The 27,852-nt window shown below is 47.3% G+C and overlaps 13 protein-coding genes across 18 annotated transcripts; 8 read left to right on the forward strand and 5 right to left on the reverse strand.

The window, feature by feature from the left end:
* The first annotated feature begins 21 nt into the window (after positions 1-21).
* TERG_04143 (uncharacterized protein) lies at positions 22-2,032 on the forward strand. 2 transcript variants are annotated; one of them, XM_003235044.2, is made up of 3 exons: positions 22-562; positions 778-971; positions 1,045-2,032. In XM_003235044.2, exons 1-3 carry the CDS (start codon positions 238-240, stop codon positions 1,129-1,131), a joined length of 606 nt encoding a protein of 201 aa, XP_003235092.1. In that variant the 5' UTR covers positions 22-237; the 3' UTR covers positions 1,132-2,032. The 2 variants fall into 2 exon arrangements, with proteins under 2 accessions (XP_003235092.1, XP_047604188.1); XM_047748211.1 differs by having other exon boundaries at positions 778-2,032.
* A 648-nt stretch (positions 2,033-2,680) lies between these two features.
* On the forward strand, positions 2,681-4,051 carry TERG_12107 (1,4-alpha-glucan-branching enzyme; the record flags this gene model as incomplete). The annotated part of the gene is made up of 5 exons (XM_003235045.2): positions 2,681-2,708; positions 2,777-2,901; positions 3,002-3,101; positions 3,170-3,282; positions 3,356-4,051. 5 exons carry the CDS (start codon positions 2,681-2,683, stop codon positions 4,049-4,051), a joined length of 1,062 nt encoding a protein of 353 aa, XP_003235093.2.
* A 32-nt stretch (positions 4,052-4,083) lies between these two features.
* On the forward strand, positions 4,084-5,175 carry TERG_12108 (1,4-alpha-glucan-branching enzyme; the record flags this gene model as incomplete). Its single annotated transcript, XM_047751115.1, has 1 exon — positions 4,084-5,175. One exon carries the CDS (start codon positions 4,084-4,086, stop codon positions 5,173-5,175), a length of 1,092 nt encoding a protein of 363 aa, XP_047606191.1.
* A 423-nt stretch (positions 5,176-5,598) lies between these two features.
* TERG_04145 (ATP synthase subunit beta, mitochondrial) lies at positions 5,599-8,819 on the forward strand. Of its 3 annotated transcripts, XM_003235046.2 has the most exons (8): positions 5,599-5,783; positions 5,865-6,040; positions 6,193-6,278; positions 6,347-6,389; positions 6,489-6,805; positions 6,893-7,130; positions 7,192-7,803; positions 7,876-8,421. In XM_003235046.2, exons 1-8 carry the CDS (start codon positions 5,773-5,775, stop codon positions 7,953-7,955), a joined length of 1,563 nt encoding a protein of 520 aa, XP_003235094.1. In that variant the 5' UTR covers positions 5,599-5,772; the 3' UTR covers positions 7,956-8,421. The 3 variants fall into 3 exon arrangements, with proteins under 3 accessions (XP_003235094.1, XP_047604189.1, XP_047606192.1); XM_047748212.1 differs by having other exon boundaries at positions 7,192-8,819; XM_047749725.1 differs by having other exon boundaries at positions 5,865-6,389.
* A 1,213-nt stretch (positions 8,820-10,032) lies between these two features.
* Positions 10,033-11,353, forward strand: TERG_04146 (uncharacterized protein; the record flags this gene model as incomplete). The annotated part of the gene is made up of 2 exons (XM_003235047.2): positions 10,033-10,302; positions 10,379-11,353. 2 exons carry the CDS (start codon positions 10,033-10,035, stop codon positions 11,351-11,353), a joined length of 1,245 nt encoding a protein of 414 aa, XP_003235095.2.
* A 378-nt stretch (positions 11,354-11,731) lies between these two features.
* Positions 11,732-12,761, reverse strand: TERG_04147 (uncharacterized protein; the record flags this gene model as incomplete). Of its 2 annotated transcripts, XM_003235048.1 has the most annotated exons (3): positions 11,732-11,941; positions 12,006-12,255; positions 12,319-12,761. In XM_003235048.1, 3 exons carry the CDS (start codon positions 12,759-12,761, stop codon positions 11,732-11,734), a joined length of 903 nt encoding a protein of 300 aa, XP_003235096.1. The 2 variants fall into 2 exon arrangements, with proteins under 2 accessions (XP_003235096.1, XP_047606193.1); XM_047749726.1 differs by lacking the exon at positions 11,732-11,941 and having other exon boundaries at positions 11,946-12,255.
* A 1,179-nt stretch (positions 12,762-13,940) lies between these two features.
* TERG_04148 (uncharacterized protein) lies at positions 13,941-14,942 on the forward strand (the record flags this gene model as incomplete). Its single annotated transcript, XM_003235049.2, has 1 exon — positions 13,941-14,942. The coding sequence occupies one exon, from the start codon at positions 13,941-13,943 to the stop codon at positions 14,940-14,942; it is 1,002 nt and encodes a 333-aa protein (XP_003235097.2).
* Positions 14,943-16,184: 1,242 nt separating this feature from the next.
* On the forward strand, positions 16,185-18,049 carry TERG_04149 (uncharacterized protein; the record flags this gene model as incomplete). Its single annotated transcript, XM_003235050.1, has 2 exons — positions 16,185-16,587; positions 16,668-18,049. 2 exons carry the CDS (start codon positions 16,185-16,187, stop codon positions 18,047-18,049), a joined length of 1,785 nt encoding a protein of 594 aa, XP_003235098.1.
* Positions 18,050-18,397: 348 nt separating this feature from the next.
* On the reverse strand, positions 18,398-19,123 carry TERG_12109 (uncharacterized protein; the record flags this gene model as incomplete). The annotated part of the gene is made up of 3 exons (XM_047751116.1): positions 18,398-18,529; positions 18,624-18,937; positions 19,039-19,123. 3 exons carry the CDS (start codon positions 19,121-19,123, stop codon positions 18,398-18,400), a joined length of 531 nt encoding a protein of 176 aa, XP_047606194.1.
* Positions 19,124-19,297: 174 nt separating this feature from the next.
* On the reverse strand, positions 19,298-21,988 carry TERG_12110 (uncharacterized protein; the record flags this gene model as incomplete). Its single annotated transcript, XM_047751117.1, has 2 exons — positions 20,301-21,988; positions 19,298-20,236 (listed from the first exon to the last, which is right to left on the reverse strand). Exons 1-2 carry the CDS (start codon positions 21,723-21,725, stop codon positions 19,298-19,300), a joined length of 2,364 nt encoding a protein of 787 aa, XP_047606195.1. The 5' UTR covers positions 21,726-21,988.
* A 120-nt stretch (positions 21,989-22,108) lies between these two features.
* Positions 22,109-25,094, forward strand: TERG_04151 (uncharacterized protein). 2 transcript variants are annotated; one of them, XM_003235052.2, is made up of 5 exons: positions 22,109-22,573; positions 22,644-22,656; positions 22,797-23,186; positions 23,254-23,334; positions 23,389-25,094. In XM_003235052.2, exons 1-5 carry the CDS (start codon positions 22,553-22,555, stop codon positions 23,514-23,516), a joined length of 633 nt encoding a protein of 210 aa, XP_003235100.1. In that variant the 5' UTR covers positions 22,109-22,552; the 3' UTR covers positions 23,517-25,094. The 2 variants fall into 2 exon arrangements, with proteins under 2 accessions (XP_003235100.1, XP_047606196.1); XM_047749727.1 differs by having other exon boundaries at positions 23,254-25,094.
* On the reverse strand, positions 24,414-25,532 carry TERG_04152 (uncharacterized protein; the record flags this gene model as incomplete). The annotated part of the gene is made up of 1 exon (XM_003235053.1): positions 24,414-25,532. The coding sequence occupies one exon, from the start codon at positions 25,530-25,532 to the stop codon at positions 24,414-24,416; it is 1,119 nt and encodes a 372-aa protein (XP_003235101.1).
* A 794-nt stretch (positions 25,533-26,326) lies between these two features.
* TERG_04153 (uncharacterized protein) lies at positions 26,327-26,974 on the reverse strand (the record flags this gene model as incomplete). Its single annotated transcript, XM_003235054.2, has 1 exon — positions 26,327-26,974. One exon carries the CDS (start codon positions 26,972-26,974, stop codon positions 26,327-26,329), a length of 648 nt encoding a protein of 215 aa, XP_003235102.2.
* Positions 26,975-27,852: the final 878 nt, after the last annotated feature.

Consider the following 27,852-nt stretch of genomic DNA (forward strand, 5'->3'; position numbering starts at 1 on the left):
GCCGTTTGGGCGCAGAGGCCGGGACCAATCAGAACATAGCAATTTCCACGCTGAGTCAGCACCACGGAAACTTTCGCAGCCATAATCATCAAACCTCACAACATCCCAACTTCGACTCTTCGCTCCTGCAAAAGCGTTGATTTCAGGTCTTTCGCTCTCTCCTTCGGCCCCAGGAATCAGACTCCATCTACGCCTCTTCTCTCCTCTCTCTCCCCGTCTTCTTCCAATTACCTCGCCATGTCCTTCCGAGCCACCCCACGGGCCGTCGTAGGCGCCGTCCGCTCCGTCTCGACTACATGCTCGAATTTTGTTGCACGAAGCAATCAGGCCTCACCAATTGCTTGCCTCAATGCCCGTGTGCCTGTCAGCAGCCAGCTTGCGTCTCCCTCCAAGCAGCAGATTCGCTCTGCCTCGGAACACGCCATTGCCAACCCTCACCTCGCTGGAATCGAGAAGCGCTGGGAAGCCATGCCTCCTCAAGAACAGGCTGAATTGTGGATGAAATTGAGAGATCGAATGAAGGTTGACTGGAAGGAGATGACTCTACAAGAGAAGCGAGCTGGTAGGTGATATTTTCATTGCCATTGAACGCTAATGGATCATTCTGCGTCGGTTTTTTGTGGGATGAATATGGACACCTGAAACTGGCACCGTCTTTATCCCTCTTATCCCCCTTATCGGATGGTTTATCATACCATTGCACTGCGCCAAGGGAATGAATTGCTGTATTTCAATGTTGATGATCGTATACTAATCTGCTACTTCCTGTTCGAACAGCTTACTGGATCGCCTTCGGTCCCCATGGCCCCCGTGCTGAGACCCCCAAGGGCGAGGGTGTGAAGGTCTTCGTCCAGCTAATGAAGTACGTCGTTATCTCTGCTGGTATTTTCTATGTCACCCGTCTCTTCGCCGGCAGCCCACCAAAGACCATGACCAAGGAATGGCAAGAAGCCACCAACGAATACGCTCTGGTACGTCAATACATTTATATATATCCTATCAATGGCCTGCAAACATACACTGACATACTATCCACCACAACAGAAAGAGAAGCTCGACCCCATCACCGGTATCAGCAGTGAAGGGTACTCTGGAAAGGGTTTCGTACAGAGCGCACCAGCTGGCAAATAGATTCGATAACATAATACGAATTTCCGCAAGGGGAAAAGAAAAGAGAGTGCCTTCTATAAGGTAAAGATGAAGACCTCTCTTCCATTTTTTTCGTCAGTGTGCCCCGGGGTTTTTTTCTACATCCTCGGACCTCGCCTTCCAGATCTACTCAACTTGTGCAATATCAGAGAAAAACAATTAAAACTGTATTAATGGAATCGAACAACTGTATAGTCTTTTCATTTCCCTCCTTTCCCTTCATATCTTTCCCCTTTTTCCCTCTTTCTTGTTCTCGGTCTGTCGGAAGGGAGGAGTGCATTGTCTCTATCTCCTAGCATATATCGATGCTGCACACTGTCAGAAGATGGAGGGTCTGGACCTCTGCTTTTCTTCTCCTGATGATATTTCCCCTTCCACCAAACCGTGCATCCTCTCTGTTTCCTTTGCTGTTCCGTCGTCTGTCTGTACCTCATGTTCTATATATAAAGCAAGTGTTATCCTTTCATTATCTCAACCCTCTTGTGGCTCTCACCCTTGAGTTTGATTCCATCACTGTATCATTATCATTTCAACGAATTTAACATCGAGTTCTAGACACCGGTACCTGTTCTACTTTGACCCAAAAAACTTCGCGTAGAATTTGCATGTACTCGCTGGGGGATGGCAAAGGGGCGATATAAATAGTAATCGTACGATTCTACTAAAACTAACTTAAGTAGTTGCTTAACTAGCTAGTTGCCAACGATATCCGCCCTTCGCCTAGATCCCAGAAACAACTCCGTGGGTGCTGGACAGCTTTTTATAATCGATCCTGCGCTGTATACAATATTCTTTTCGCCCTATTTAATTAACTGTAGCAACTGGCCCGGACCTGCATAACATCGCCAGCTAAAAAGAAATCGCTCACGAAAAGATAAGTCCGCCGGGCATCCAATCATCAATTCCAACGCCGTAGCTAGCCTATGATAGATGCTGGTATGCAGGGAGCTCGGGGTGGTTGGAGCTTAGCTATATAGCACGCCGCTTTGCATATGGACTGGGCTATCAGATCGCAAAACAAGATTTCCCGCTTAGCAATGACGTTCTAGGGATCAAGGCAGGGCAAGGGGGGAAGAGGGTGTAACCAGCGTGCCGCCTCCCCCAGACTGCTCTCTTTCTCTAACGCCAACTCCTTAGCTAGTTATCTACATGCAGAGGACGAGAGAAAAGCAAAGACTACCGGGTAGTAAAGGCACCAGAGTTTGCCTTAACAGCAGGAAGTTGAACCCTTGCTCGCCACTCTCGAGCAGCCGGCCGGCTGGTTAGCCAGTTGCCAACTGGTTATCTCGTCTCTGGCCGTCGTACGCACCTCTCGGAGGAGCTATTTATTGTCCCTCTTTGTTGGCCCGGCTGGCTCTGCTGGTTGACTAACTACCTTAGTTCTCTCCTCTCCTCTCCTCTCCTCCGAGCTGTTTCTGAACGCGCCGCTCTCCAGTAGGCAACTAGCTAAACTGCATCAGCACTGCCCAGAGTTGCCTTCGTTAGGATGAAATCAGAGAGATACACGCAGTATACTTCCCAGCCGCAAACCATGGCAGCAAAAGTTCCAGATGGCACAGGTCAGTTGCGAGAGCTTACTTTTCGCTACGTTTTGATCAACACGGTACCAACTTAATCATCTTGCTAGGAGTCGTTGATTTGGATCCGTGGCTCGAGCCGTTCAAGGACGCTCTGAGAAGTAGATACAAGCGGGCAACCGACTGGATCCGGAAGATTGATGAGACAGAGGGCGGGCTGGACAAGTTCAGCAAGGTCTGTATGCGCTTTTTTTTTTGTGCCTTATGTCAATTTATCTCTGGGGATATTATTTTCTTCAGTCAGTATTGAGTAGATGCTAAGTATACATGCACAGGGCTACGAGAAGTTTGGTTTCAATGTTGCGAGTAACGGCGACATCACCTACAGAGAGTGGGCTCCAAACGCGACCACGGCCCATCTCATTGGTGATTTCAGTATGTTAGCCCGCTAATTCTTATTTTCCTACATGTCATGTTATACAATCAAACTGACATGTATGAAGATAGATGGGATCCAACTGCTACGCCATTGAAGAAGAATGACTTCGGAGTGTGGGAAGGCATCCTCCCTGCAAAGAACGGAGAGCTTGCCATACCGCACAACAGCAAGGTCAAAGTAAGGATAAAAGATCTCCTATGACATGCCCAGTGCTCAAGGCTAGAGAAGCAAGTCCTAATAGAAGCATCAGATTACCATGACCACACCATCGGGGGAGCGAATTGACAGGATACCAGCTTGGACCAAAAGAGTAACTCAGGATCTCAGTGTCTCTCCAGTATATGACAACGTATTCTGGCATCCACCCAAGGAGGAGCAGTACCAGTTCAAACACACGGCCCCACCAAAGCCAAGGTCACTTCGTATCTACGAGGCACATGTGGGAATATCATCACCCAAGACAGAGGTTGCAACATATAAGAATTTCACTAAGGTCATGCTTCCTCGTATCAAATACCTAGGATACAATGCTATCCAGCTTATGGCGATTATGGAGCATGCATACTATGCAAGCTTCGGGTACCAGGTCAACAACTTCTTTGCAGCGAGTAGTCGCTATGGCATTCCAGAAGACCTGAAGGAGTTGATAGACACGGCTCACAGCATGGGTATCGTGGTTCTGCTTGACGTGGTGCACAGCCATGCATCCAAGAACGTGCTGGATGGTCTTAACATGTTTGATGGAACGGACCATCTCTATTTCCATTCGGGTGGGAAGGGTAACCATGACCTATGGGATAGTCGTCTCTTCAACTATGGAAACCATGAGGTGCTCAGATTCCTTCTCAGTAACCTGAGATTCTGGATGGAAGAATATCGTTTTGACGGCTTCCGTTTCGATGGAGTCACAAGCATGCTGTACATTCATCATGGAATCGGAACGTAAGTGTCTACCTTTTATTTTTTTTCGCGGAGTGCATGGCATATGCTGATATGGATAGTGGATTTTCCGGTGGATATCACGAATACTTCGGTTCGTCTGTTGACGATGAAGGTGTTGCATATCTGGCTCTGGCAAATGAAATGCTGCATAAACTATACCCCAACTGCATCACAGTTGCAGAAGATGTTTCTGGAATGCCTGCATTGTGTCTACCTTTGGCCCTAGGGGGCGTAGGATTCGACTATCGTCTAGCCATGGCAGTCCCTGACATGTACATCAAGCTCCTCAAAGAGAAGAAGGATGAAGAGTGGGACATGGCAAACATAGCATTCACCCTCACCAACCGTAGACATGGCGAGAAAGCGATTGCATATGCCGAGAGCCATGATCAAGCGTATGTATATCCCAAGACGTTTTCCCACTGTTCTCTCGCAGGAGAAGTGCTAATAATGATGGATAGGCTTGTCGGTGACAAGACGCTGATGATGTGGCTTTGCGACAAGGAGATGTACACAAACATGTCTGTCTTGACGGAGCTAACTCCTCTCATTGAGCGTGGCATGAGTCTACATAAGATGATTCGCCTGGTCACACACGGACTTGGAGGAGAAGGTTACCTCAACTTCGAGGGCAATGAGTTTGGTCACCCCGAATGGCTCGATTTCCCTCGTCAAGGCAACAATAACAGCTTTTGGTATGCCAGAAGGCAGCTGAATCTCACTGAGGACCATCTCCTGCGATATAAGTTCTTGAACGAGTTCGACAGAAAAATGCAGCTGACCGAGGAGAAATACGGGTGGCTCCAATCACCGCAGGCCTACATCAGTCTCAAGAACGAACAGGACAAGGTCTTGGTATTTGAACGCGCCGGATTGCTCTGGGTGTTCAACTTCCATCCGACCAACAGTTTTACAGCCTACCGTGTCGGAGTAGAGCAGGCAGGAACCTACCGGATTGTCATTGACACTGACGACAGCGAATTTGGAGGATTCGACCGCAACGCCAAAGGAACAAGGTTCTTCACCACAGACCTGGAGTGGAATGGGCGCAAAAACTATACAGAATTGTATCTGCCCACGAGAACGGCCCTGGTGAGTTCCAAGTTCAGCCCTTTTGATCCAGGATGAAACGGCCCCAAATACTAACAGTGATAGGTCCTGGCCCTCGAAGACACCCTGTAGCGGATGTAGCCCAGCCAACGTATTTTCTTTCTGATTGCACCCACCTCTCGTATTATTCTTTAAAAAACCCCATCAGTTAACTAGCTCATCGTCAAGGAGAAGACTTAATATCACATCCAAGTAGTCAAGAAACAACTGAGCATGTCTCTCGCCATCTCCTCCTGGCCCTGTTTGATATCGCAGTCCTGGCCACTAACTATGCCTTGGCGCGAGGTGGAACCGGCAACAGACGGAGCGTGTAATTTTTCCACCACACAAAAAGGACAGACTTGGCTGCACGGAAGGCCTTTTACGAGGCTGTCTGCGTAATACGCAAAATTACGCGCCGGTCGCTGGGTGGCGGTACTGCGAAAAGGCGGTGCTCGGGGGCGTATCCGGAAGTACCCTGGCGGTATCTATCCCTGTAATTACGTACTGTGACCACTAGCCGTATCTGAAAACAGCGACCACACCCGAGCAGCTTTCTCGCTCTTCTTCCCTTTTGCTTCCAACCTCACCTCTTCAACTCTCTCCATCCACCCTCCACTCTTCACGCATCTCACCATGTTCAAGAGGTAAGATACTAGCTCAATGCCCTCGATAGACCATCCTCATCGGCCAGACAGCCCTTGCTGACGCTTTTCTCCCCGCCGCAGCGGCATTTCCCGGACCCTCGGAAGGTCTGCATTTGCACGACCTACCTCCTCCGTCCTCTCTTCCGTCCGCCCAACCTTCAAGAACAATGCTCTCCAAGCTCTCACAGCCCGATATGCCAGTACGGATGCTGCCAACATTGGCAAGATCCATCAGGTCATCGGTGCCGTCGTCGACGGTACGTTTTTGCCCCGTAAACACGGTCGAGAAGAAATTTCACCATCTCGGCCGGACGCCAATTGGCATCAATTGAGCATCAAAGCTCGAGCCCAATGCTATTGGCGATGGACCTAGCTCGTTTTCGATGATGGAACTGATGAAATCGTGTAGTGAAATTCGATACCGAGACCCTTCCCTCCATTCTCAACGGTTTGGTGACTGACAACGGCGGCCAGAAGCTGGTCCTCGAGGTCGCTGTAAGTATCTTCTCGCATCGGCGGCCATCTCAATTATGGCATTGTTGGCCGCTAACTGGACGCTTTAGCAACATTTGGGTGAGAGAGTCGTGCGAACAATTGCTATGGACGGTACGTGTCGATATTTCTCTCAAAGGCTTGGCATCAAACCCGATCTGGGAGCCGAGTTGGAACTAAGACGTTCAATGCTAACATGCCTCTGCACTACAGGTACCGAAGGTCTCGTTCGTGGTGCCAAGGTCACTGACACCGGCCTTCCCATCCAAATTCCTGTCGGCCCTGGTACCCTCGGACGTATCATGAACGTCACTGGTGACCCAATTGACGAGCGCGGCCCAATCAAGGGTGTCAAGATGGCCCCCATCCACGCTGAAGCCCCCGAGTTCGTTGAGCAGTCCACCTCTGCTGAGGTTCTCGTCACTGGTATCAAGGTCGTCGATCTTCTTGCCCCATATGCCCGTGGTGGTAAGATTGGTCTCTTCGGTGGTGCCGGTGTCGGTAAGACTGTCTTCATCCAGGAGTTGATTGTAAGTCATTTGAAACCCTACCCCAAGAATCAACATTAGGCGAAAATTGGACAATTGAGCAATTTCGTGTATTAATTGTTTGTATAGAACAACATTGCCAAGGCTCACGGTGGTTACTCTGTTTTCACTGGTGTCGGAGAGCGTACCCGTGAAGGAAACGATCTCTACCATGAAATGCAGGAGACCCGTGTCATTCAGCTTGATGGCGAGTCCAAGGTCGCCCTGGTCTTCGGTCAGATGAACGAGCCCCCAGGTGCCCGTGCCCGTGTTGCTCTTACTGGTTTGACCATTGCTGAGTACTTCCGTGATGAGGAGGGTCAAGACGGTGAGTCTCTTATGGCTAATAGAACTTTAAGAAATTCACGTTCTAACAAAGTATATTCTAGTGCTTCTCTTCATCGACAACATTTTCCGTTTCACTCAGGCTGGTTCCGAAGTGTCTGCCCTGCTTGGTCGTATCCCATCTGCCGTCGGTTACCAACCCACTCTTGCCGTCGACATGGGTGGTATGCAGGAACGTATTACCACCACCAAGAAGGGATCCATTACCTCCGTCCAGGCCGTCTACGTCCCTGCTGACGATTTGACTGATCCTGCTCCTGCCACCACCTTCGCCCATTTGGACGCCACCACTGTCTTGTCCCGTGGTATTTCTGAGTTGGGTATCTACCCAGCTGTCGACCCTCTTGACTCCAAATCCCGTATGCTTGACCCCCGTATCGTCGGTGAGGACCACTACAACACCGCCACCCGTGTCCAGCAGATGTTGCAGGAGTACAAGTCCCTCCAGGATATCATTGCTATTCTGGGTATGGACGAATTGTCGGAAGCTGACAAGCTCACCGTCGAGCGTGCCCGTAAAATGCAACGTTTCCTTTCCCAGCCCTTCACCGTTGCCCAGGTCTTCACTGGTATCGAGGGTGCCCTTGTCGACTTGAAGGACACCATCCGAAGCTTCAAGGCCATCATCAACGGTGAATGTGATGATCTCCCAGAAGGTACGTTTTCCCGTTTCTCTCCCCTTTATTTCCCCTTCCTAGTAATTGAACAAATGCTAAACTCCCGTGCAGCCGCCTTCTACATGGTTGGAGACATTGAGTCTGCCCGCGCCAAGGGAGAGAAGATCCTGGCTGAGCTTGAAAAACAATAGATGTGTGAAGATATGTAGATTAAAGAAACCAACTCACCTTGTATCCCAAGCCTTGATTCCTGTTCATTTTAATTTAGTCCTCCCAGGAAACCTCTTTTTTCATTTGTCGAAAGAAATGTATTTTTTTTTGTAAGTTGAGAGTATATGGACGGGGCATCACTTGATATTTCCATGATCGAAAGCTGTTTTATAGATATCATGAAAGGTCAGAACGTCCTTTTGCTTCCATGTCAATTGTTAACTGCCGCTGCTCATACATGGCCGTTCGTAAGTCAGCACTCGACTTTGATATTAATTCCCCCAGGGAAAAAGGCTTGAAGATAATAAAAAGGCTTCCTTTAGGTCGCGCTCCCTGTCGCCACTCCGCCCAACTATTTACCCGGACGCAGGCGGATATCGCCTCATCGACGGCAACCTCACTAGAGAGGAACTAATAATCTCCCACTCTTCACCTTCGAGAGAGATTCTAGCTGGTCTCCTTTGCAGCAGCTAGTTAGTCAACTAGGGCTGGCGCCTGTCTCAGAAACACTGGTACGATTGATCGTCGAAGCCTTCATCACAGTCTCAACCAAGCCAGCTGGCTTCTCGTCCAGACACACGAGCTGAGAGTATCGCAGCAGGCAGCACACAGCTAGCAGCAATCCAGCTGAGCCACCAAGACAGAATTAATGGCACTGCTACGAAGAAATACGACCCTTCTGCCAGATCAAGAGGTCAACTCGACAATAGGCTCAACTGGCCAGGCTACCTCGGAACTTCGCTCCAGTTCCTTGTGGAACCGTCATCCGGGCTGTGCTTCACATGTTTTGATGTCAGCGCAGTTGATGCCGAAATTGAGCAAAAAGAATACGAGCCCGTGAGCTCCCGGCCAAAGCAAGTCGGGCGCTGACAGGCTAACTTAGCTTCGGCTGGAGCCCGGATAGGAGTCAAGATGATGGATATGGAGGGGCTGACTATCGTCCGCGCTGGTTACCCCATCTGGAGATGCATATACTTAGCTCCTCTACTACTCCAGGATTGCAAGCCCCGTCACCATGGGGGGCTTCGCCCCAAGAGAAAACTACAGAAATATCTATGGATTACGGAGTAATAGGGGATCAAATAAAGCTGCTGCCTGGCAGCACTGCTCAACAGGGCGTCTCCTGGTGCGCCCGATGGGAAATGAAGTCGTATCCTCCCCCCAAGGCTTATACTTTGCCCTCCCAGATTGAGTCAAGGATTGCGCTTGATTGCAGGCGAATTGAATTAGGGTTGAACTATAACTATATGTCGGCCAAATCGACAAGCAGCCTGGAGCCGGGTGGGCCGTGGCCGTGAGAAAGAGACTTTTTTGTCTTTTCGGGAGCGACATCAACTCCAGCTCCCAGGCTGCCTGGCTGTGGGGGGAGGTTGTATAGTTTTCTATATAAGTTTACCTTCCCCGGGTTGGCATATACCGCAGAACTCTTCTTTTCCTGGTGTATACTGAGTCGAAATACGTGGAAGGTGGCTTGTCTTTGTTTTGTTTACCGAAGGAACTGCGATCTATACCTACACACGACCACATCAGCATACTATGAGAAGTACAGCATACCTAACGGCTTTATTGTCGTTCCTCGGGGCAACATATGCGGCCCCAGAGGGACCTCGATGTCGATGCACACCTGACCAGTCTTGCTGGCCATCCCCAGGCCTCTGGCAGACGCTCAACAAGACCCTATCAGGAAATTTAGTCGCAGTAAAGCCCGTGGGAGCCGTTTGCCACGATCCAACATACAACGGAGGCCTTTGTGACAGTGTGAAGGGTATGCAGACAGACTCTTCCTGACGATCCGCACAGTCAGGCGCGGTACAGAGTATCAACTGGGAGACATGGCCGGAGAAGAACGAGTCATGCTATATCGACGGGCCTCGACAAGTTCCCTGTGGTCAGGGTAGAATACCATTATACTCTGCTGTCGTTCAGTCCCCATTGGATATCCAGAAGACAGTCCGGTTCGCCAGCAAATATAACCTTCGGCTGGTAATTAAGAACACGGGACATGACTTTCTCGGGCGCTCGACTGGGCCACAATCGTTACAGATATTGACTCATAATATGAAGAGCATCAACTTCACCGACAACTTCGTGCCAGAGGGGAAACCGGATGGTAGAGGCATAGGACAAGCAGTTACAATCGGTGCTGGTGTTCAACTAAATGAGCTGTACGAGGCTGCCGGCAAGAGAGGACTGACACAGGTTATTGGTCTGTCAACTACAGTTGGAGCAGCTGGTGGGTATATCCAGGGTGGTGGCCATTCACCCCTGGGCCCATGGAAGGGTATGTCCACCGATCATGTACTGGAGTACAAAGTGGTAACTGCAGGTGTAAGTATAAATCACGGCCATTTCCACCCATTCTGTATTGCATTTATTCCACACAAGTATCTGACAACCTATTTAGGCAAAATTCGTGACTGCAAATGAATATCAAAATTCCGACCTGTTTTGGGCTCTAAGAGGTGGAGGAGGAGGAACGTTTGGCGTCGTCACCAGTGTTACTCTTCAGACCTTCAAGGACCCTCCTACCATCGTGTCACAGGTAAACATCACCATGGATGGAAAGGCAAACGAGTCATACTGGGCTTCAGTCGAGAAATTCCAAGCATACTTGCCTACCCTTAGCGATGGTGGCTGTTCAGGCTATTATTACATGCTTCCCAATGTTACCCTAGGCCCACAAAGCGCAGCTGTTATTATTGCCGCATTTTACTATGCAAACAAGACAGACAAAGCACATGTCGACAACCTCTATAGGCCCCTTTTTGCCAGCCTCTCCTCAATCCCTGGAATCAACGTTGCCAGCGTTAGCGTCCCAGTTTCGTCGTCAACTGAAGCTTTCAGGTCCGCTTTTGATCAGAAACCACCTCGAGACGGCGGCGGAGTAAATATCCTAGGCTCAAGATTATTCTCCAGGAAACTCCTTGAGACTCCAGGAGGTGCAGCAAATCTCACCACTGCGCTTTCCAAGCTGGATTTTAAAAATCTGCAACCTGCCATTGGACATCTAGTTGCTGGCGGACAAGTCGCTAAGAACACACATATTCAAAGTGCGCTCAATCCTTCATGGAGAAAAGCATTGGTTCACCTTGTCATCAGTCGTGACTGGAGTATCGACTCCACCTTTGCAGAACAGGAGAAGATTTCAACCAAATTGACTGCGGAAGAAATACCATTGCTCGCTGCTGTGGAGCCTGATATGGGTGCTTATACCAATGAGGCTGATGTGAACGAGCCAAGGTTTCAACAGACCTTCTGGGGCACTAATTATAATACTCTTCTCCGTGTGAAGAACAGATGGGATCCAAGGGGCCTCTTTTTTGTCCGTTCGGGAGTAGGCAGCGAGGCTTGGGATAAACAAGGGTTGTGTCGGGTCTAAAATGAGCCAATTCACACTCATTATTATGATATCCGGAGCATCTATTGGTTTAATTTAATTTTCACGAGAGTTAATACCGGCTTTAGTAATGCGCAAGACATTGAATTCATGGACTTAGCAGTTAAACATGGAGACTTGATGTTATTCTGTCGTAACTATGTAGAAAGCACCACTAACGCCTGGACAAATGAAATACCACATGGCCATCAAATTTCCATCGCCGGCGTCACAAGAAAAACAAAAACTATTTACGTGCGAGCCAACAAAAAAAAATCATCTCTGGGGGTAGCTTAATCAAGTTTCGAAGCCAAAGCAAAAAGCGCGAAGTCCTAGCAAATTCGTCCGCATACCACATCAAACTTAGTCATAGTCCTCCAATTACTGCGGGCTGTCTTTATAGCTGGCGGTTTTCCCACAGGGTTGGGCTGTTGCCCAGCCGATCACATACTTCATTCTCCGGTCTTGTTCTTTGGGTGGCAACTTATCGGACATGGCTATGGGTTTACCATAGTTCACATGGACGTATTTGCCATCGAAGTATGCCTCAATAATCACATACTGATAGGGACGGACGGATATTAAAAGTACCTAGTTATTGAAATATGTTAGTGAATGGAAGTTGGGGGGTTAGATAAACACATGTGTGACGTACGGGGAAGATCTCATGAGGCTCGTTTTCGTCCTTGCGGGCCTTCAATACTATGAGTCTGACAAGGATCATCAACTCGCTTCGTAAGATGCAATTCTCCGTGCCATCCCTAGTGATCTTATGGAGGGACTTGACCATGAGGTGAGGGAAATCTTTGTATTTGTAAATCATTTTTGTGCACCACTGATAATCGTGGGTTCGAGTTGGAGAGCCAGTAAATTCTATCATCATTGGGTTATCACCATGGCGATTCCTAGAAATGACGATGTTTAGTATTTACAGATATTTTCAAAGGAAGATAGCATTCTCGACTGACTCAAGTATTTCCAGTCCACGCTGGCGAGCCAGTGATTTCTCAGCTAACAGGCCAACTTTCGAGAAAACTTCTTGCAAATCCAGCCAGAGACCGTAAGATGAGTCGGAATTGTTCGGGGGGATTGGACTCTCTTTGGTATGGGGGTCAAGCTGGAATGTTGGAAGATTATATTTCTCCTTTAGCTCCCTCTCGCTCGTCTGTTCAAAGAATCTTGGTTTGACACCCATATTGATTTTGATACCTGGTAAGTTGGTTTCTGGAGTCAGGTAGGGGTTTTTCAAAGCATCCAAGTGGTCGTAAATTTTCATGAGATAGTCACTCATTTTGGCTTTAGAAAGAATTCGGTCTGCTTGCTTTCGATCTAAGCCATTTTTCACCGCTGTTTGGAGTATCTGAGCGACCTCTGCACTCGTTCGCTTGGGCCGACCGATGACTCGTGACATGACTGGAAGGGCTGGACTATGGATCTCAGTTTCACAGACGTAAAATAAGTGGTAAGGAAGTAACTATCTCATGGATGATCTGAATTCTGAAGGATAGAAGGAAGAGGGGTGGAGGGTAGAAGAGGGAAGACTGGAGTATATATGCTGAAGGTGCTGTGTCGCAGCGGTTAAGGTAGTTGTTGCGAGCAGCAAATCAACACAAAAGCTAATAATAGTTAGTTAGCTGACTAATTCCCCATTTCACCAACTCACTTAGCGCGCTGCCCGAAGTTTGTTAGCTGTTGGTTGTTGGTTAGTCTCCACTTTTCAGCCCCGGGCGCTTAACCGGCAACGTCGATCCACAAATCAGCAATCTCAGCAGGCATCTCCCGCCATATGTACGCACGTTGTTGATGTGATTCTGATCATGGAACCATGCATATACGGGGAGTTCTATCAGGGAGGAGGAGGGGCCAAACGGGCATGGCGAATCAAGAGAACAGCCTTCCATGATTCTGGAGAAGGAGTAAAACTCCTGGGGCTACAGCCCCTGTCATGCGTGGCATGGATGTTCAAAACTTCCCGACGCATAGAGCGATAGAAGCATGGGCACCCATGTTATTTTCCCGCCCATGCACTGATGATATAGGCGTCACTTTCTTAGAAACACAAAAATGAAACGGAACGTTTTGGGGGCCAAATTGGCAGTGACAGCGAATCAAAAGGCGTCTGTATATTGCTTTCGCCTGGGGGAGGGGGGCAAAACCTCAAGGTGCGTATCTCTGTTTTTACTAATCCTGGTCAATCAACTCCTGTGATGCATATTACGAGTTTTATAGGCTACAAGCTACCTTGGAAAATTTCTCCTGGCGCGTAGAGGCAGAGTAAGCATGGATGGGTACTATTATTAACTACTATCCGGCGGTTAAGTGAACGAAGTAAGTGAAGGACACCTTGCGCTCTATAAGTATAGATATTTAGTCACTGGAAAGTGAATCGTTTGTTACAAGGTCTCATACATAAAGTTCACGATTCCCAATCCCCCTTTCCCTTTCTCCATCTCAGGGCAACATTTATCAGAAGATATCCATCGCTATATAACCACTTCTCAAACGGCCGAGCCAAAAAGGCAAGCCCATCGATTTGCGATAAAGTACCGATATCATTGACGGTTAACCGCAACTCATTCTTGCTGGCACTATGCCCATAACACTCCCCTCGAGCCGAGCAGAATGGCTCAAGCACGTCGATGATCACGGTGTTGTGTTCCAGCCAATCCATAACCTTGATAGCCTGAAATCAGGCTCCAAGATTGGAGAGCACCAATTTCTTGCTCTCCGTGTCCTGTGGAAAAGGTACAAAGCTGGCACATTTAATTACAACAATTGGGATTTGTCGTTGGAAGCCGCAAAGCTGAATCTTGGGGGTATGTCGATTTGGAAAGAATACTATCACACCCTCCAGACAACAGGCCTCGGCGACAAGCCAAAATTTGGCAGGTTTGACATGTTGTGGTCCTTTCAAAAGCAGGTTGCACGGTTGCCTGGGGATTCACAGAACGACTCGGATAAAATTGCGTCTCCTGTTTCTTCACGGACAAGGCAAGCAATGGCTTCAAGGCAAACTCTGGCTACGAATCTTCCTTCATCAAGTTCAGACCCTTTCAGCACTCCCGGACGTTCTATTGGCCAGCCTCAATCTTACAATTTTCCGTCTCGACTGGATGCATATCCACTTGCTAGCCGTTCTCGTCCACAAACACCAACCAACAGGGGAATGAACATGTCTGTTTTAGATGATGATGAAGAGGGCAGCCCCATGGTTATAGACGACCTTTCTCCCGCGGCAGCTGGTGAAGGCTATCAATTCCCTCCGGCTGACGACGAACAAACCGTGAATACGGCTCTAATTTTGGCCCTCAATGCAGTTTGCCTCAGCCAACAATCCTTGGTCGACTTTCCATGGACCCTGGAACAGAAGGCTTTCGTCTTCAAAACCCCCACAAGAAAGCTCTACGAAGCTAGAACTGACGGTCACCTCAGATTCCGAACCGATAAAATGGATATTTCCTTGGCTATTCTGGAAGTGAAAGCAGGAGTACGAGACGTAGCGTTACCTCATGCGCAAGAAAGTGCGCAAATGGCTGCTTGGATCAATGCAGAACCTGACGTGGTGAAGCAAACCGGTATCAGATATAGGTAGGTCCCCAATAACATTAATGGATAATGATTAGGGAGACTGACAGTATCTTAGACGGTTGATGATATCCCAGGACTGCCATGAGGTCTATATTATCATTGCAGAGTATGACAACGACTATATAGAATACTTAAAAACTGGGAAACACCACGACAGGGTTTTTATGACTATGCATGAATTTGGGCCATTCGAACCAACTTCAGTAAATCATATGAAGTTCTTGGGCTTGTATTTTCAATCGTTCACATTGAACTTACTCAAGAAAGCCCATAAAGGTGATTTATTCCGCTGGTGAGAGGATGGTATTGCAGTATTCCCGTTGGAATTCGCTGTTTCTCTCCACTTTATTACTGGGCCTTGGTATTTGGCCGAATATTGAAATACATCATCCACTTCTGTTTTTATGCTGGGCCACCAGCTCAGCTCAAGGATAATCACCCTCAATGATAAACATATCCTGTATAAAGTGGCCAGGTTCTTTTGTCCTTTTCCCTGCCTCCCTCCTTCCCTCTCTTTCTTTCTTTCTTCTTCTTCTTTAGTTAAATTCATTATGTTATTCCACAAAACCTCTAGGAACTTCTAGACAACCAGTGTCATTTTTTGGGAGTAGATTCTAACTACACTTAAATACCTCCTATACTCAAAACGCCCCTAGATCTCCATACCAGGGGATGATTCTTCCTAAAAGTAACAAGTAATCATTTTGGATAAATGCGATACCGTTAAAGGCGTAGTTGTTATATACTCCACCGATATTCTTGTCCCGGTTAACTAACTGTCAGAAAACTTCAGCTCTGTCTACCATTAGTGTGGGCTCACTCCTTTCGATGTAGTGGCAGACTTCGATACTAACTAGTTCCGAAGTGGTAAGGCATGAAGGTAGGGCTTACAATAAGGATTTTATCTTTAGAGGGAATAGTGGTATCTTAGCAATATGCCAGTTATGGCCGATAGTATAAGGAAATAGAATAAGGGTAGAATTGTGCCGCGTCTAGTTCGTTAGTTATCTGATCGAACTTGGCTAACTAAACTTTCGATCACGTGGAGATAAGATGTAATTAACGGATAAAATGGCGGACGATCGCGGGGAGTCACGTGGTGTTACCTCGGCTCCCAGTCGCTTTGCCCGCTGGGAAGAGCCACTCTCGATGACAACAACGCCAGCAATTCCTGTCCAACGCCGACAGGCTCCAGCACATGAGGTTCCTCCATCCATACATTTATATACTCCTACGGCGGGAGATTATGGCATTAACCACGTCTACTGCCCACTCCCGAGCTCGATTCTCCTACCTTGCGCTCCATTCGATTCGTCGGAGCTTCTCAGTTTCGGCATCGAAGTCTACCCAGTTTCACAGATCAGATTTTACAAACCAGCCGTATACAAATAGCTATGAGACAGGGATACCTACGCCGGGACCCTTGGGGTTGACACCTTCGTTCGGTGTTCCTCGAGTCACTCCGAAGGTGCTGAAGCAGCACTTAGACAACTTCGTCGTTGGACAGGATCGTGCCAAGCGCGTGTTGAGTGTGGCAGTTTATAACCATTACCAGAGAGTTCAGGAACTACAAAGGAGGCTAGAAGAACATGAAGAACTCCTTGCTCAGAGGGCACGGAGGGAGTCGATGGAGAGTCATCCAGTAGAAGGTATGAACCTTCCTGCTCGGCCTAAGATTATTCAACAATGACCGGCCCCGTATAAAAGCTAACTGGTGCTATTACTATAGATGAATTCCCAGGTCAGCAGCGGACTATACATCTTTCCGCCCCAAGGAGATATTATGATGACAATTTACCTTCAGAACAAGACCCTCTTGTTGATTCATCCATTAACATGCTGGAGAAATCCAACATACTCTTACTAGGACCTTCTGGTGTGGGCAAAACATTGATGGCAAAGACACTCGCCCGTGTCCTTTCAGTGCCGTTCAGTATGTCTGACTGTACACCGTTTACCCAGGCGGGGTATATTGGCGAAGATGCCGATGTATGCGTTCACCGCCTCCTTGCAGCGGCGAACTATGATGTGGAACAAGCCGAACGAGGTATTATCTGTCTTGATGAAATTGACAAGATTGCCACTGCAAAGGTTAGTCACGGCAAAGATGTAAGCGGGGAAGGAGTTCAACAGGCATTGTTGAAAATCATCGAGGGTACAACTATCCAGATTCAAGCAAAACCCGAGCGAAACGCCTCGCGCCCTAGCCCTGGAGGTAGTGGCTCCTCGGGTGGGACCTCATATAATTCAACCTCGGGTCCTTCCGGAAAGGCAGAAGTGTACAACATTCGAACAGATAACATACTCTTCATATTTTCTGGAGCATTCGTTGGCCTACAAAAGGTCATCATGGACAGAATATCACGAGGGTCAATTGGCTTCGGACAACCAATTCGAGCCTCGTCATTTCAAAATGATTCAACGCAAACGAAGAACAACGCACCTATTCCGATACTTCCTGGGTCGCATGAAGAAGCCCTGTATAAGAAGTATCTTCCCTTTTTCACACCAACGCAAACACCAACGGCACCTGATGAAGAGCCTGTATATTTTAACCCTCTCGATCTTGTTACACCAAGTGACCTTCAGGCATATGGTTTTATCCCAGAATTAATTGGTCGTATCCCCATCACCTCTGCGCTATCCCCATTATCCCATTCCCTCCTCCTCCGAATCCTCACCGAACCACGCAATTCGTTAGTAAACCAATATACCACACTTTTTGCCCTTTCTGGAATAGAACTACGCTTCACCACCGCCGCTCTCCATAAAGTTGCGGCTAATGCATTCGCGATGTCCACAGGAGCTCGCGCCTTACGAACAGAGATGGAATCGATTCTGGCTGATGCAATGTTCGAAGCACCGGGATCAAGCGTGAAGTTTGTCCTTGTCACCGAAGCCGTTGCAGCGCGGAAGGAGAAAGCCGTGTATCTCTCTCGTGGCCAGAGCGGGAAATTCCATGCGCTCATTGCTGCAGAGGAGGGTGAGTGGGAGGAGCGGATGAAAAGAGAGAGAGACGCCCCGAAAGAAGGCAGAGTCCGAAATCAACCGCATAGTTTTGAGGAGTGGCGGTCACGCTCAACTGCTGGTTCGGTTGCAGGGGCATCTTAATTTACAGTTAGCGGGAGACCGGCTCTTTTTTTTTTTTTTTTTTTTTTTTTTTTTTGGCGTTAGAGTTTGTATATAACAGGAGTATGGGTGTGATTATATCCTTCGAATGATGACAACGAATATTATTATTATTATTCCTTTCCTTTTCCTCGACTTATTCATACTCCTTTTCGAGAATATAGTGCCTCCGAAACCAAAGATGTACGTCCTAGGAGTACAACGGCTGAATCTTAACCAAAGCAAAGGAAACGTTGTACATGGTTGATATTGTCAACAGAAATTGGTGAGTATGGTATGCCTCGCCATTTGATATTGAATCAAGAAATATATGACGCCTGAATTCGGCCATCATGTACTAGTTTGGCTGTCAGCTATCGCAGGTTGAGAAGGACCTTTTTGGTTTCGTGTTGACTCGCTAGTGGCCGCTATGTCAGCCTTCATGTATATTTCATAGAAAGCAGGATAGTTTAGTATCTCAATCTATTGATACATAGTTAGCTTTATCACTGACAGAGAAGCAATAGAACTTTATCCGTATGAAGACAATAGATTAATTTCATGGGGTACAACTTACATGGCTCCATTTTTCCCATCGTAATTGGGGCATGGAATGTACCAGCACAGGGAAATACCTGAAATTTTCGACATTACTGATGGCCCAGCCTGCGAAATATTCAACAAGATGGTCGGTATTTCGCGCCCCTTGCGTCAAATTCTTAGGTATATCTGGATGCTCATCTTCAGATCTCCAGCCATAATTCGGTATATGAGGGGAAGAAATGACGACGTGAGGCTGACCCTCGTCATCTGTTTCTCCATCCAAGCTCCAGGGGTAGTCTTCGCGACCAAGAACGTAGCATCCGCTGGAATAGTCGGGTATGAGAGCTTCTAGAATGCAAAAAATATGGTATAGACTGCGTAGGAATGGGAGGTTAGTTAATGTTCCCTATACTAAGGGAATGTGGGTAATTTGGTAACTGGTAGCTTACGTCTCATCCGGCCAAGTTGGCCACAGCTGTTGTAGCCAAAGTCGTATATTTGGGCGGAAAAATAATTTAGGGCCACGTTTGGCATTATTATCCCAAAACATATTAGAGACCCATTTTATCACCATCAATGCGCTTTTAGGGTCGTGAAGAATGAAGTCCTCCGTTATAAGAATCACACATCCATTAGGGAACAGCCGAATAATATGGTGCCTTTTATTCACAGATTTAAATGGGCGCGCCAGTGACAAAGAGAATACATTTACTTGGTGGTGAAGAAGTTCCTGAAGTTTAGGCATGCAATTATAGGCATTAAACTTCTGATGACACTATATATAGCATCCTGCTGGTTAGATACGTATATCAAGCAGGCGGGGGAAGTTATAGATTTGCTTACAATTATTACGCCTTGCGGTTTTATTTCTGCTTCGGCCACATCTTTGATAAACTTTGTCCAGTCCCCTTGGTTCCTGTGGGAATAGGGAGCTATTCTGTTGAAGACCAATAGTTGTTGAATCAAGTCATGTTCCTCCCTTTCTATTGAGGGGAATATAAGATAAAACACGGGTAGTGTCTCTTTGCGATATTTTGAATACTTCGAACGAGTTAAGTATTCGAAAGTGATTCGGTAGTGGTTTTGAAAATAAGTCTCAACATCTAAATCCCGGGTCCTCTCGGGTAGTGGCTTGATGGCAGGTTCTCGTGACGAGTGTTGTGCTGGTGATGAAGTCGATTCATTCGGAGGCAGCGGTGCCTTAAGAGGAGTAAGAGTTGTAGTGCGAGGTGGTTCATGCAAAGAAACCAAACTTGGTGTATCGGTAGCGGTGCCGACAGCTATTTCTGAGTATCCTTGGGCAAGTACAACGTCTTCTGGGCCTTTCCCTGGTTGCACATCTGACTGTGTTTGATGTGAAGAACTTGGTATTGGACTGGGCAGCAGTATTTTTCTTAACTCAGAGGCATCAGGTAGATTTATAATGACAAGCCGAAGCATTGGGGATGGATGTGATGGTGTTTGCTTATGAAGAAATCTCCACTCATAAGCTTGGGAAGGGTATATAATTATACTGCGACTTGGCCAGGCTGGGGAACGCCATATTGCAGCTGATTGATTGTTAAGTAGATACTCTGTTAAGTTATTTACTTGATTCATCGTATCGTTATAAGGGATAACATGCCCATGATTAACTTTGTTAGGCTCCTGCAAGAATAATAAGTTAGAAATACCTAAAAATTTATCTTGTATTAGAGAGTTGGTCACGTACCAGCTGGAGAAACTCCTTGGGGGAGCGAAGTTCCAGAAGATCAATAACAATTTGATCACCTTGCTTTAAAGAAAGCAACCAAGATCTAGCTGAATGAGGGAGACCGGTGATACGTATATCTCCAATAACTTTTTCCTTTGCACTAAATACAAGGTGAACCATAACATCCCCTTTGTTCCATTCACGCCAAATCCTTGTACATAGGGATTTGCCGTCGGCGTTCGTGTTAGAATCCTTGGAAAGCACGGGAGGCGGGTTATTTGGGAGAGAACCGTTGTTATCATCCTCAGCGACGAACAAATCATCTATCGACGATGACATTGAAGTTGCTCCGATACGTTTCCTACCTAAAGAGATCTCTGGAAGTGCAGACCTTCCTGCAGCGGTCAACCACTCGCTTGGAGGCCGAAGATCAAGTTGAGAAATGTCAGGGGGCCTCTCGGTTCGAGACATTTTGTGGTATTTCCGCTGAGTTGATAGGGTTCGAAAGAGTCTGTTGTTTGGGGGTCCCGAGGGCTGCCTGCTCCCTACTGCCGCGGTCATGGAGCCGCCTCTTCGAGCCGTTGCAGGTGCGAAAGTGAATACAGACTTTCTTGTAGGAGCCATGCTGGTGGGAGGATTAGCGGTTGGTGGCTGCACCGTCTGACCCTCATTCCCGGGCTCTATAACATTGATAGAGGATGTTCTGATCGGTAGCCTAGTTCCAGGTTTTTCAGACAATTTTATAGGGGGAGGCGCCGTAGATGGTACTTTTGATTTTGAGGAAGGGGGTATCTTTAGCTGCCTTGGAGGCTGAGACGCCTCACGGAGAGCTGTCTTAAAAGTACGTCCCTTGGTTGTATCTGAGCTACCAGCTGCGCTACTGGATGACTTTCGAGTAGCCATCAACTTTTGCTTTGGCAGGAGGATCCCAGCCCCTTTTTTCCTCGAGGCAGGAGAAATGCGGGAGCTCGTGGGTTCATCGCTGCTGCTGCTTCTGCTGCTGCCATCACCATTAGCTTCCTCGTTGCTTTCTGGATTGTTGTCCCCGGACTCGCTTCCGCAGGCCAGCCCAAGACGCATCCGCTTGAGCCTACGTTTTCTTTTCCTTCGTAGTTTGGCCTCCTCTATTCCTGCGAGGAGATTTTCAAAAGCAACGAGGTCAAACTCGGGCGCAGCTCCCTTCGTGATTGCCTCTTTCTTCTGGTTCCATTCTCTCAGCGTGGTTTCAGGGTCCCCAAAATTCTCTGCCGGCTCCCAGGAGGACCTATGAATGGGATAGTTTTCCCAGCTGACAAGATATTCGGTCGCGCCGTTGTCCGCGATCCTCTCAGCCAGTACGCCAGCTATATTATACTCTTCCTGTGGCTCACTAGGCACAGTGGATGTGAGTGAGATGGCATCCTCATCATCCTCACCCCTATCTAAGGCACCCTGAGACGCCATCGGGGGACCATCAGGTTAAAGAAAAGAACACAGATATATTGACCAGAAGGCCAATTCAGAATAGCTAAAGCAGCCGTAATTCTTCATTAGCTAGTTTAGCTGTTGTGCAAGACAGGCAGATGTAGGCCGTAGCTAAGACAGACCGTGTCTGAGAGAACTAGACGCGCTGCTTCTTCTCCCTTCACGAGGTGAAAGTCACTCCGGGGGTATCCACTAGATACGGTCAGTCCCTTGCAGCCAGTGCTGCCCCAGAAAAGCTCCCCTTCGGCCTCTCAGCTCCTCAACTCCGCACCTTAGATGTTTCTTGTCTCGTTGTTTTATTCAGGTCTTCGGCAAAGCTTGAAATATATATGTTATTTTATTATTATTATTATTATTATTTCTTTGATAAACTAAGTGAATTTCTACGCTTAACCCCTTTTGGAACAGGCAATGACATAACCAGCCTAGATGACTCAGCTTGCTGACTAATGTTACCTGTACCTGAGTTTTTGCGGGAAGTCACATGTTATGTGAAGTACCAGCGACTTCGTTTGCCCGAGTGCGTTCTGCGTACTCCGGAAAAGCACAACGACCTCCGTCCAAATCCACCAAAAGTCAGGGGAGACATTCCGTTCTAGCTGCATCTCGTTGCCCACTTTGACGAAAGACATACTACAAACCAACAGCTTGCTTCCAAGCGAAGGACACTCTGTTTTTACTCTCGCACCCACGGCCTCCCTGCTATCTTAGACCCTGCACTTTACTCCAGATTAGAACTCCCTTGCTCAGCTACAAGCAGCCCTGTTGCCTGTTCATACCAGCACACTCCTCCAACAGCGCTACTCATGGCTAACGACGAATACGATGTGAGTTATATTCCACGGTTTACCGCTCAGCTGCTGGAATCTGTGATCTAACACATGGTTGAAAATGTAGTTCCTATTTAAGGGTCTGTCGCCTCTCCCCGCACTCCTGTCCGCATGCCACCAAGCAGTCCTAGTTGAAAGACAAACCTACCCCCCTCCTCTGTTTCTCTGGCAGTCTTATAGATTTAGCGCGAGATAGCTGACAGTGTTGGTACCTGTATAGTGGTGCTTATCGGAGATTCTGGAGTCGGCAAGTCTAATCTGCTGAGCCGATTCACGCGCAATGAATTCAACCTCGATTCCAAGTCCACCATTGGTGTAGAGTTCGCTACTCGATCTATCCAAGTTGACTCAAAAACCATCAAATCTCAGATCTGGGATACTGCTGGACAGGAACGATATCGCGCCATAACCTCCGCTTACTATCGTGGCGCTGTTGGCGCTCTTCTTGTTTACGATGTCAGCAAGCATCAGACCTACGAGAACGTTACTCGATGGTTGAAGGAGCTACGGGATCACGCCGACTCGAACATCGTCATCATGCTGGTCGGAAACAAGAGCGATCTTAGACATTTGCGGGCTGTGCCCACTGAGGAGGCCAAACAATTTGCGAGTATGTTGCAGCTTTCTTGGGAGGCAAAATATTTGTATAGTTCCTCAGCTAACTTTGATGGTTTTAGGTGAAAATAACTTATCTTTCATTGAGACTTCTGCCTTGGACGCAAGCAATGTCGAGCTTGCCTTCCAAAATATTCTCACTGGTAAGATCACTCTGTTGGATTTTTTGAGTTCTTGTGACTAAGACCTCCTGGCAGAAATTTTCCGCATTGTATCAAGTAAGGCCCTTGAAAGTGGCGATTCTTCCGCAAACCAGCTCGGCGACCGCAAAGTCGTGGAAATTACCAAAACCCCAGACTCCGAGAAGAAACAAGGGTGCTGTTGATTGATCGAATCCTATCCTATTTCTACGTGTTTACGTTGGATGTCATTTAATGTGCAAAGCAACTATGAAGGGTACTGGTGGCTGGAGCTTCATATCCTGGTTTTCTTTTGTGCTGCGTTTACATTTCTGTTATTACATCTTCTCCCTCCCCCCTTTACTTCCAGTCCCTTCTCATCCGGCCTAGGATAATGATCGGTTTTTCATTCCTTTTCAATCGGATTCTACAACGAACTTGTTCTATGATAGGAGATGCCTTACTTTTTCATATTTCCCCTTTTTCCGCCCTCTAATTACTTATCAGATTTCCTTTCTTATATCCTCATGGTATTCCGTGGGCTTGACCCTAACCTCCGGCAGATTTTTTTACTACATGTATACTCCTACTGGCCATGCTGATATCAAGACTGCGTTCCTGTCCAGCTCGTCACGATCGAAAGCCATCCTTACAATCGATCGAAAACTTTAAATTCTCAAATCTAGAAGAGTTCAAGACTAAATGGTATCCAGGGAGGCAACGGACGATGTTAGGCAGATATTGTGTTGGGCAAAGAAGCAGCCACCTGTTTCACCTGTGTTCCATATATACATAAACAACATGGTGTTTAATTCTCAGCCGTAGGCGGCTCGGGCGGGAAATTGATTAATTTTGACCGAATGTCAATGGCTCCTTTTATACCAAATAAAACGAATAATGGAGGTACATTAGAAGTTTATGTCCCTCATCACTACAGACTAGGTATAAAAAATTGGCGATATCTACCCAGAACTTCATATGAGGTTATTGTTCTCTAGCGCAAGCCATAAGAGAGAGAATCAAGAGATTACAACACAGGAATGACATCTCATAATCGACGCTGACAGGTACTTGCTAATGGTAAACAAATTGAAAATGAACCATCACATATCAGATTTTGCAATTCCCAGTTCCTGATCAAAGATGGCGTCTTTGAATGCCTCTATGTCTTCTCCACGCTCATTAAGAACCCATTCAAGAGTCTGACCAAAGGTTTCTCCGTTATTTTCAAACCATTCTCCAATGGACTTGACGTATCGTTCCACTTGTTCCTTGAGTCGCGTGTTCTCCCTCAACCAGATGACCTGTCCGGGATCTAACTTCAACATATCCTCTACCACATAATAATGAGGGATTTCATCGCCCCAGCCCTCTGCGCCTGGATCATGATAAAGATCCAAGCGAAATTTGGTGGCATATTTGTTTGTGGAAGTTGAGAATTGGCTTGTTCCAGATCGATCATTTTTCGAGGGGTTAAGGAAGAAGGTTTCCTTGTCATGGAGTGGCGGAGTATGCGAACGATAAGGATCCGCAAAGTAAAAATCGGACGAACCGTGCGATGGAGGGTAGTTCAAGTGAATGTTGAACGAGAGGGACTGAGTGTTTTCAGGGAAACGCTTGTGGAACTTTCGCTGAATAGTACCGTTACTCGGACAAATATGATTTTGAACCACTTCACGAATGACCAGGCGCGTGTCTTCTATCTCAGCTAGTTCGTCTGTTGACCAATTATGCAGCAACTCAGCTCGCTCGCGGACCACGGCAGGAACTGCTCGTGACCCGCGTGGGTAGAAAGCGCAGTGAAATGCCCTAGAATACAGCCATAGTCGGTAAATCGCGCGGCGAAGGGTGTATCGTTCGTGGTCGGTCAATAGTCGTCTATCTTCGAAGTCGACTTTCCATTTCTTGACAGGGTAAATTTCCTCCCATTTTCGAGCCACACGCCCAACTGCAACAATTTGCTGAAGGAGATTGATTGAAAGGGGAGCTTCGCGAATCGCATGTGCGGGCTGGCTGGAGTTCTGAGTCACCAATTGGATAATATCCTTCAATGGACCGTATTCAGCCTCTGCAGCAGAGGCAAGAAGTGGCAGCTTTTGAGAGGATGCAAAAATTTGGTGAAATCGGCGGCAGGTAAGAGCTAAGTTTAGAATGTCGGCAATGGATGTGCAAGATTGAAATATCTGGAGCAGCAGCTCCGTTGGGAACAGATATGGTAACATTGTAATAATAGTAGGGGATATCTCCGGTAGCTATATAGGATCTGGTCAGCTTGCTCCCCCGGCATTTTGCAAGACGGTAAAGCAACAGTTGTACGAACACACTTTTTATTTCAAATTTATATTCTGAATATTCAGCTTCAGTTGTGGTTGAACGTCTAGGCGTGGCACGGTTCTCGAACCTGTTCACTCGTCTAATCGATCGGCGGAAGTAGATGAAGATAGAGAGTTGAGTAATATTAAGGACAGAGAGGATCGAATGGTAACAAAGCAATATGACACGGACAAATGTTTGATATAGTCCCTCTAGAAGGGAAAGAAATCAACCAGTCTCTCCGTGCACGGAGCTGCGTAGTTCAACAGGCGACCACCCCTCCGTCCCGGGGGGCTATAGAAAGGGTGATCACATCTGCATGATCAGTAACTGATGGTATATTCATTCTGAGGGAGTGTCCAAGCCGCAAAGGGCTGAAATTGGTGGGAATTGCCATGGTGCTATGGAATCGTGGTTAGAAAGGAGAGAGAAGGCGAACGAGCTCGAAGACATAATCGTGCGTCGCTGATATAGACTTTGATTACATAATAAATGATATACATCGGGCTTGGCAAATGTATATTGGGCGAGAGAAGCCTTAATATAGGGAAAGGTTAATGAAATCGAGAGGTTCATTTACTCCTATTTACACCGGCCAGCTTTTTGAGGATAAAAGGGATATCGCGATAGAACAGAAGAAGCAAATACCACACCCAAATCCCACCAATACTAGTAGGTAATCAGAGCCAGAAGTAAAAACTTTCTATGCAAACAGTACTCTTGAATCAAGCTCATCGACCTTCTTATCCTTTGAGCTTTCAGTATTCAATCCCAGCTCCGTCTTCTTGACGTTCCTATCAATCTGTCCCGTTCTCCTGGAATTGTATCGAGAGGCCTTCTTCATCCGTATTTCGCGTCTGACCTGGTTGGGACTCACATATTCGCGATTCTCATAGATAACCGGGCCACCAAAGCTTCCCTCCAGTATCACGATTGGCGTAAGGACAAACCGCGGTCCAATTTCGACCAGCGAGATTTCAGGCCCGCCCTTACCGCCACCAGCACCAGCACCCTTTGACTTCTTCTTCTTCTCCCCGGCGGCGGCATTTTGAAGTTCCTCTTCCGCCTTCTTAGTGGCAGTAGCCACGTCCGTCTCTCTAATTTCGTAGACTCGGATCCAGATCTTTCCGTCCACAGCGAAGATGCCAATTACCCGGTCGACGAACGGCTTCATACCTCGAACGCCTCGTTTGGGCACGGCGAACACACTTCGTAGCATTTCTCGGACCAGTCCCCTCCACTCGTTGCCCTTCTGTAGCACAACATTGTCATCGAATGAAGGGTCAAAAACGACAATGCCCCGTCCTCCCTTGAGACAGTTTCCAGCGAACCCAGTTCCTAGCTCGCCCATTGTGTGTAGATTGGTAACGCTGAATTTGAGCGTGGGGCCATTGGGAGGCCTTGAGAGCCACAGGTATAGATCTTGGCCCTGCTTGCGTGCCTCGAGGAAGAAAACAACGTTGCATGAATGGAGATCGGCCAATGAGTTGAGCAGGAAGTTGTATCCTTGTGACTTTTTGGTGTCGAGTTTGCTTTCTTTGTACGTATGTGGGAGCAGGGCAGTGAGGTCGGCAACTAGATGACGGTGTCTATGAGGTGAAAGTCAGCCATCATTCAAATGGAGCAATTGTTGAGAGTCCCGGAGCTCGGTGTCCTTTCTCTCGTAGTGGAAGACACAAAACCATACCGGTACGAAACACCTCTGGAGGTGAGCACAAGGACTCTAGTTTTTGGCATAAAAGCCGGGTTCTTTTGCGATTGTGAGCTCTTCTTGGGTGTCGTGTTAACGCCACCGTCTTCTTCATTGTCATCATCCGAGCCGACCTCTGAATCGTCTTCCGATATTTCTTTCTCTTCGTCCTCTTCACTGCTGTCGTCCTCGAAATCGTCCATCACATCCATGTCAACATCCTCGTCCTCCGCATTGACCCTAGGAGTATCTTTCTTTTTTCTTTTTGAAAGCGACTTGTAAACTGATGCCATTATTAAATATAGCAAGAGACAAAAATAAAGCAAAAAGATGGTAGAAGTGAATTGGGATTATTAGTTTGCCCAAGTTGCATTAAGCTATCAGCTAAGTTTTTTTTTTTTTCTCTAGAAAAAGATATTGAAGATACTGCCAAAACTCTAAATGCGCGCACTGGCTTTGAGTCACGTGCCGGATATAGCCTCAATATCACAAAGCTTTCCTAACAAAATGACAAGAACAAGCGGAAGAAATAACATGGA

Source organism: Trichophyton rubrum, assembly GCF_000151425.1.
Source record: "Trichophyton rubrum CBS 118892 genomic scaffold supercont2.4, whole genome shotgun sequence".
Taxonomy (NCBI): Eukaryota; Fungi; Ascomycota; class Eurotiomycetes; order Onygenales; family Arthrodermataceae; genus Trichophyton; species Trichophyton rubrum.

Bases quoted from the DNA above. Each gene is read 5' to 3' on its own strand.
- TERG_04143 (XM_047748211.1), top strand. From the start codon at position 238: ATGTCCTTCCGAGCCACCCCACGGGCCGTCGTAGGCGCCGTCCGCTCC. The intron at 563-777 runs GTAGGTGATATT...CTGTTCGAACAG, and splicing joins TCTACAAGAGAAGCGAGCTG to CTTACTGGATCGCCTTCGGT.
- TERG_04145 (XM_047748212.1), top strand. The intron at 6,390-6,488 runs GTACGTGTCGAT...TCTGCACTACAG, and splicing joins GCGAACAATTGCTATGGACG to GTACCGAAGGTCTCGTTCGT. The intron at 6,806-6,892 runs GTAAGTCATTTG...TTGTTTGTATAG, and splicing joins TCTTCATCCAGGAGTTGATT to AACAACATTGCCAAGGCTCA.
- TERG_04151 (XM_003235052.2), top strand. From the start codon at position 22,553: ATGGCTAACGACGAATACGAT. The intron at 23,187-23,253 runs GTATGTTGCAGC...TGATGGTTTTAG, and splicing joins GGAGGCCAAACAATTTGCGA to GTGAAAATAACTTATCTTTC. The intron at 23,335-23,388 runs GTAAGATCACTC...ACCTCCTGGCAG, and splicing joins CTTCCAAAATATTCTCACTG to AAATTTTCCGCATTGTATCA.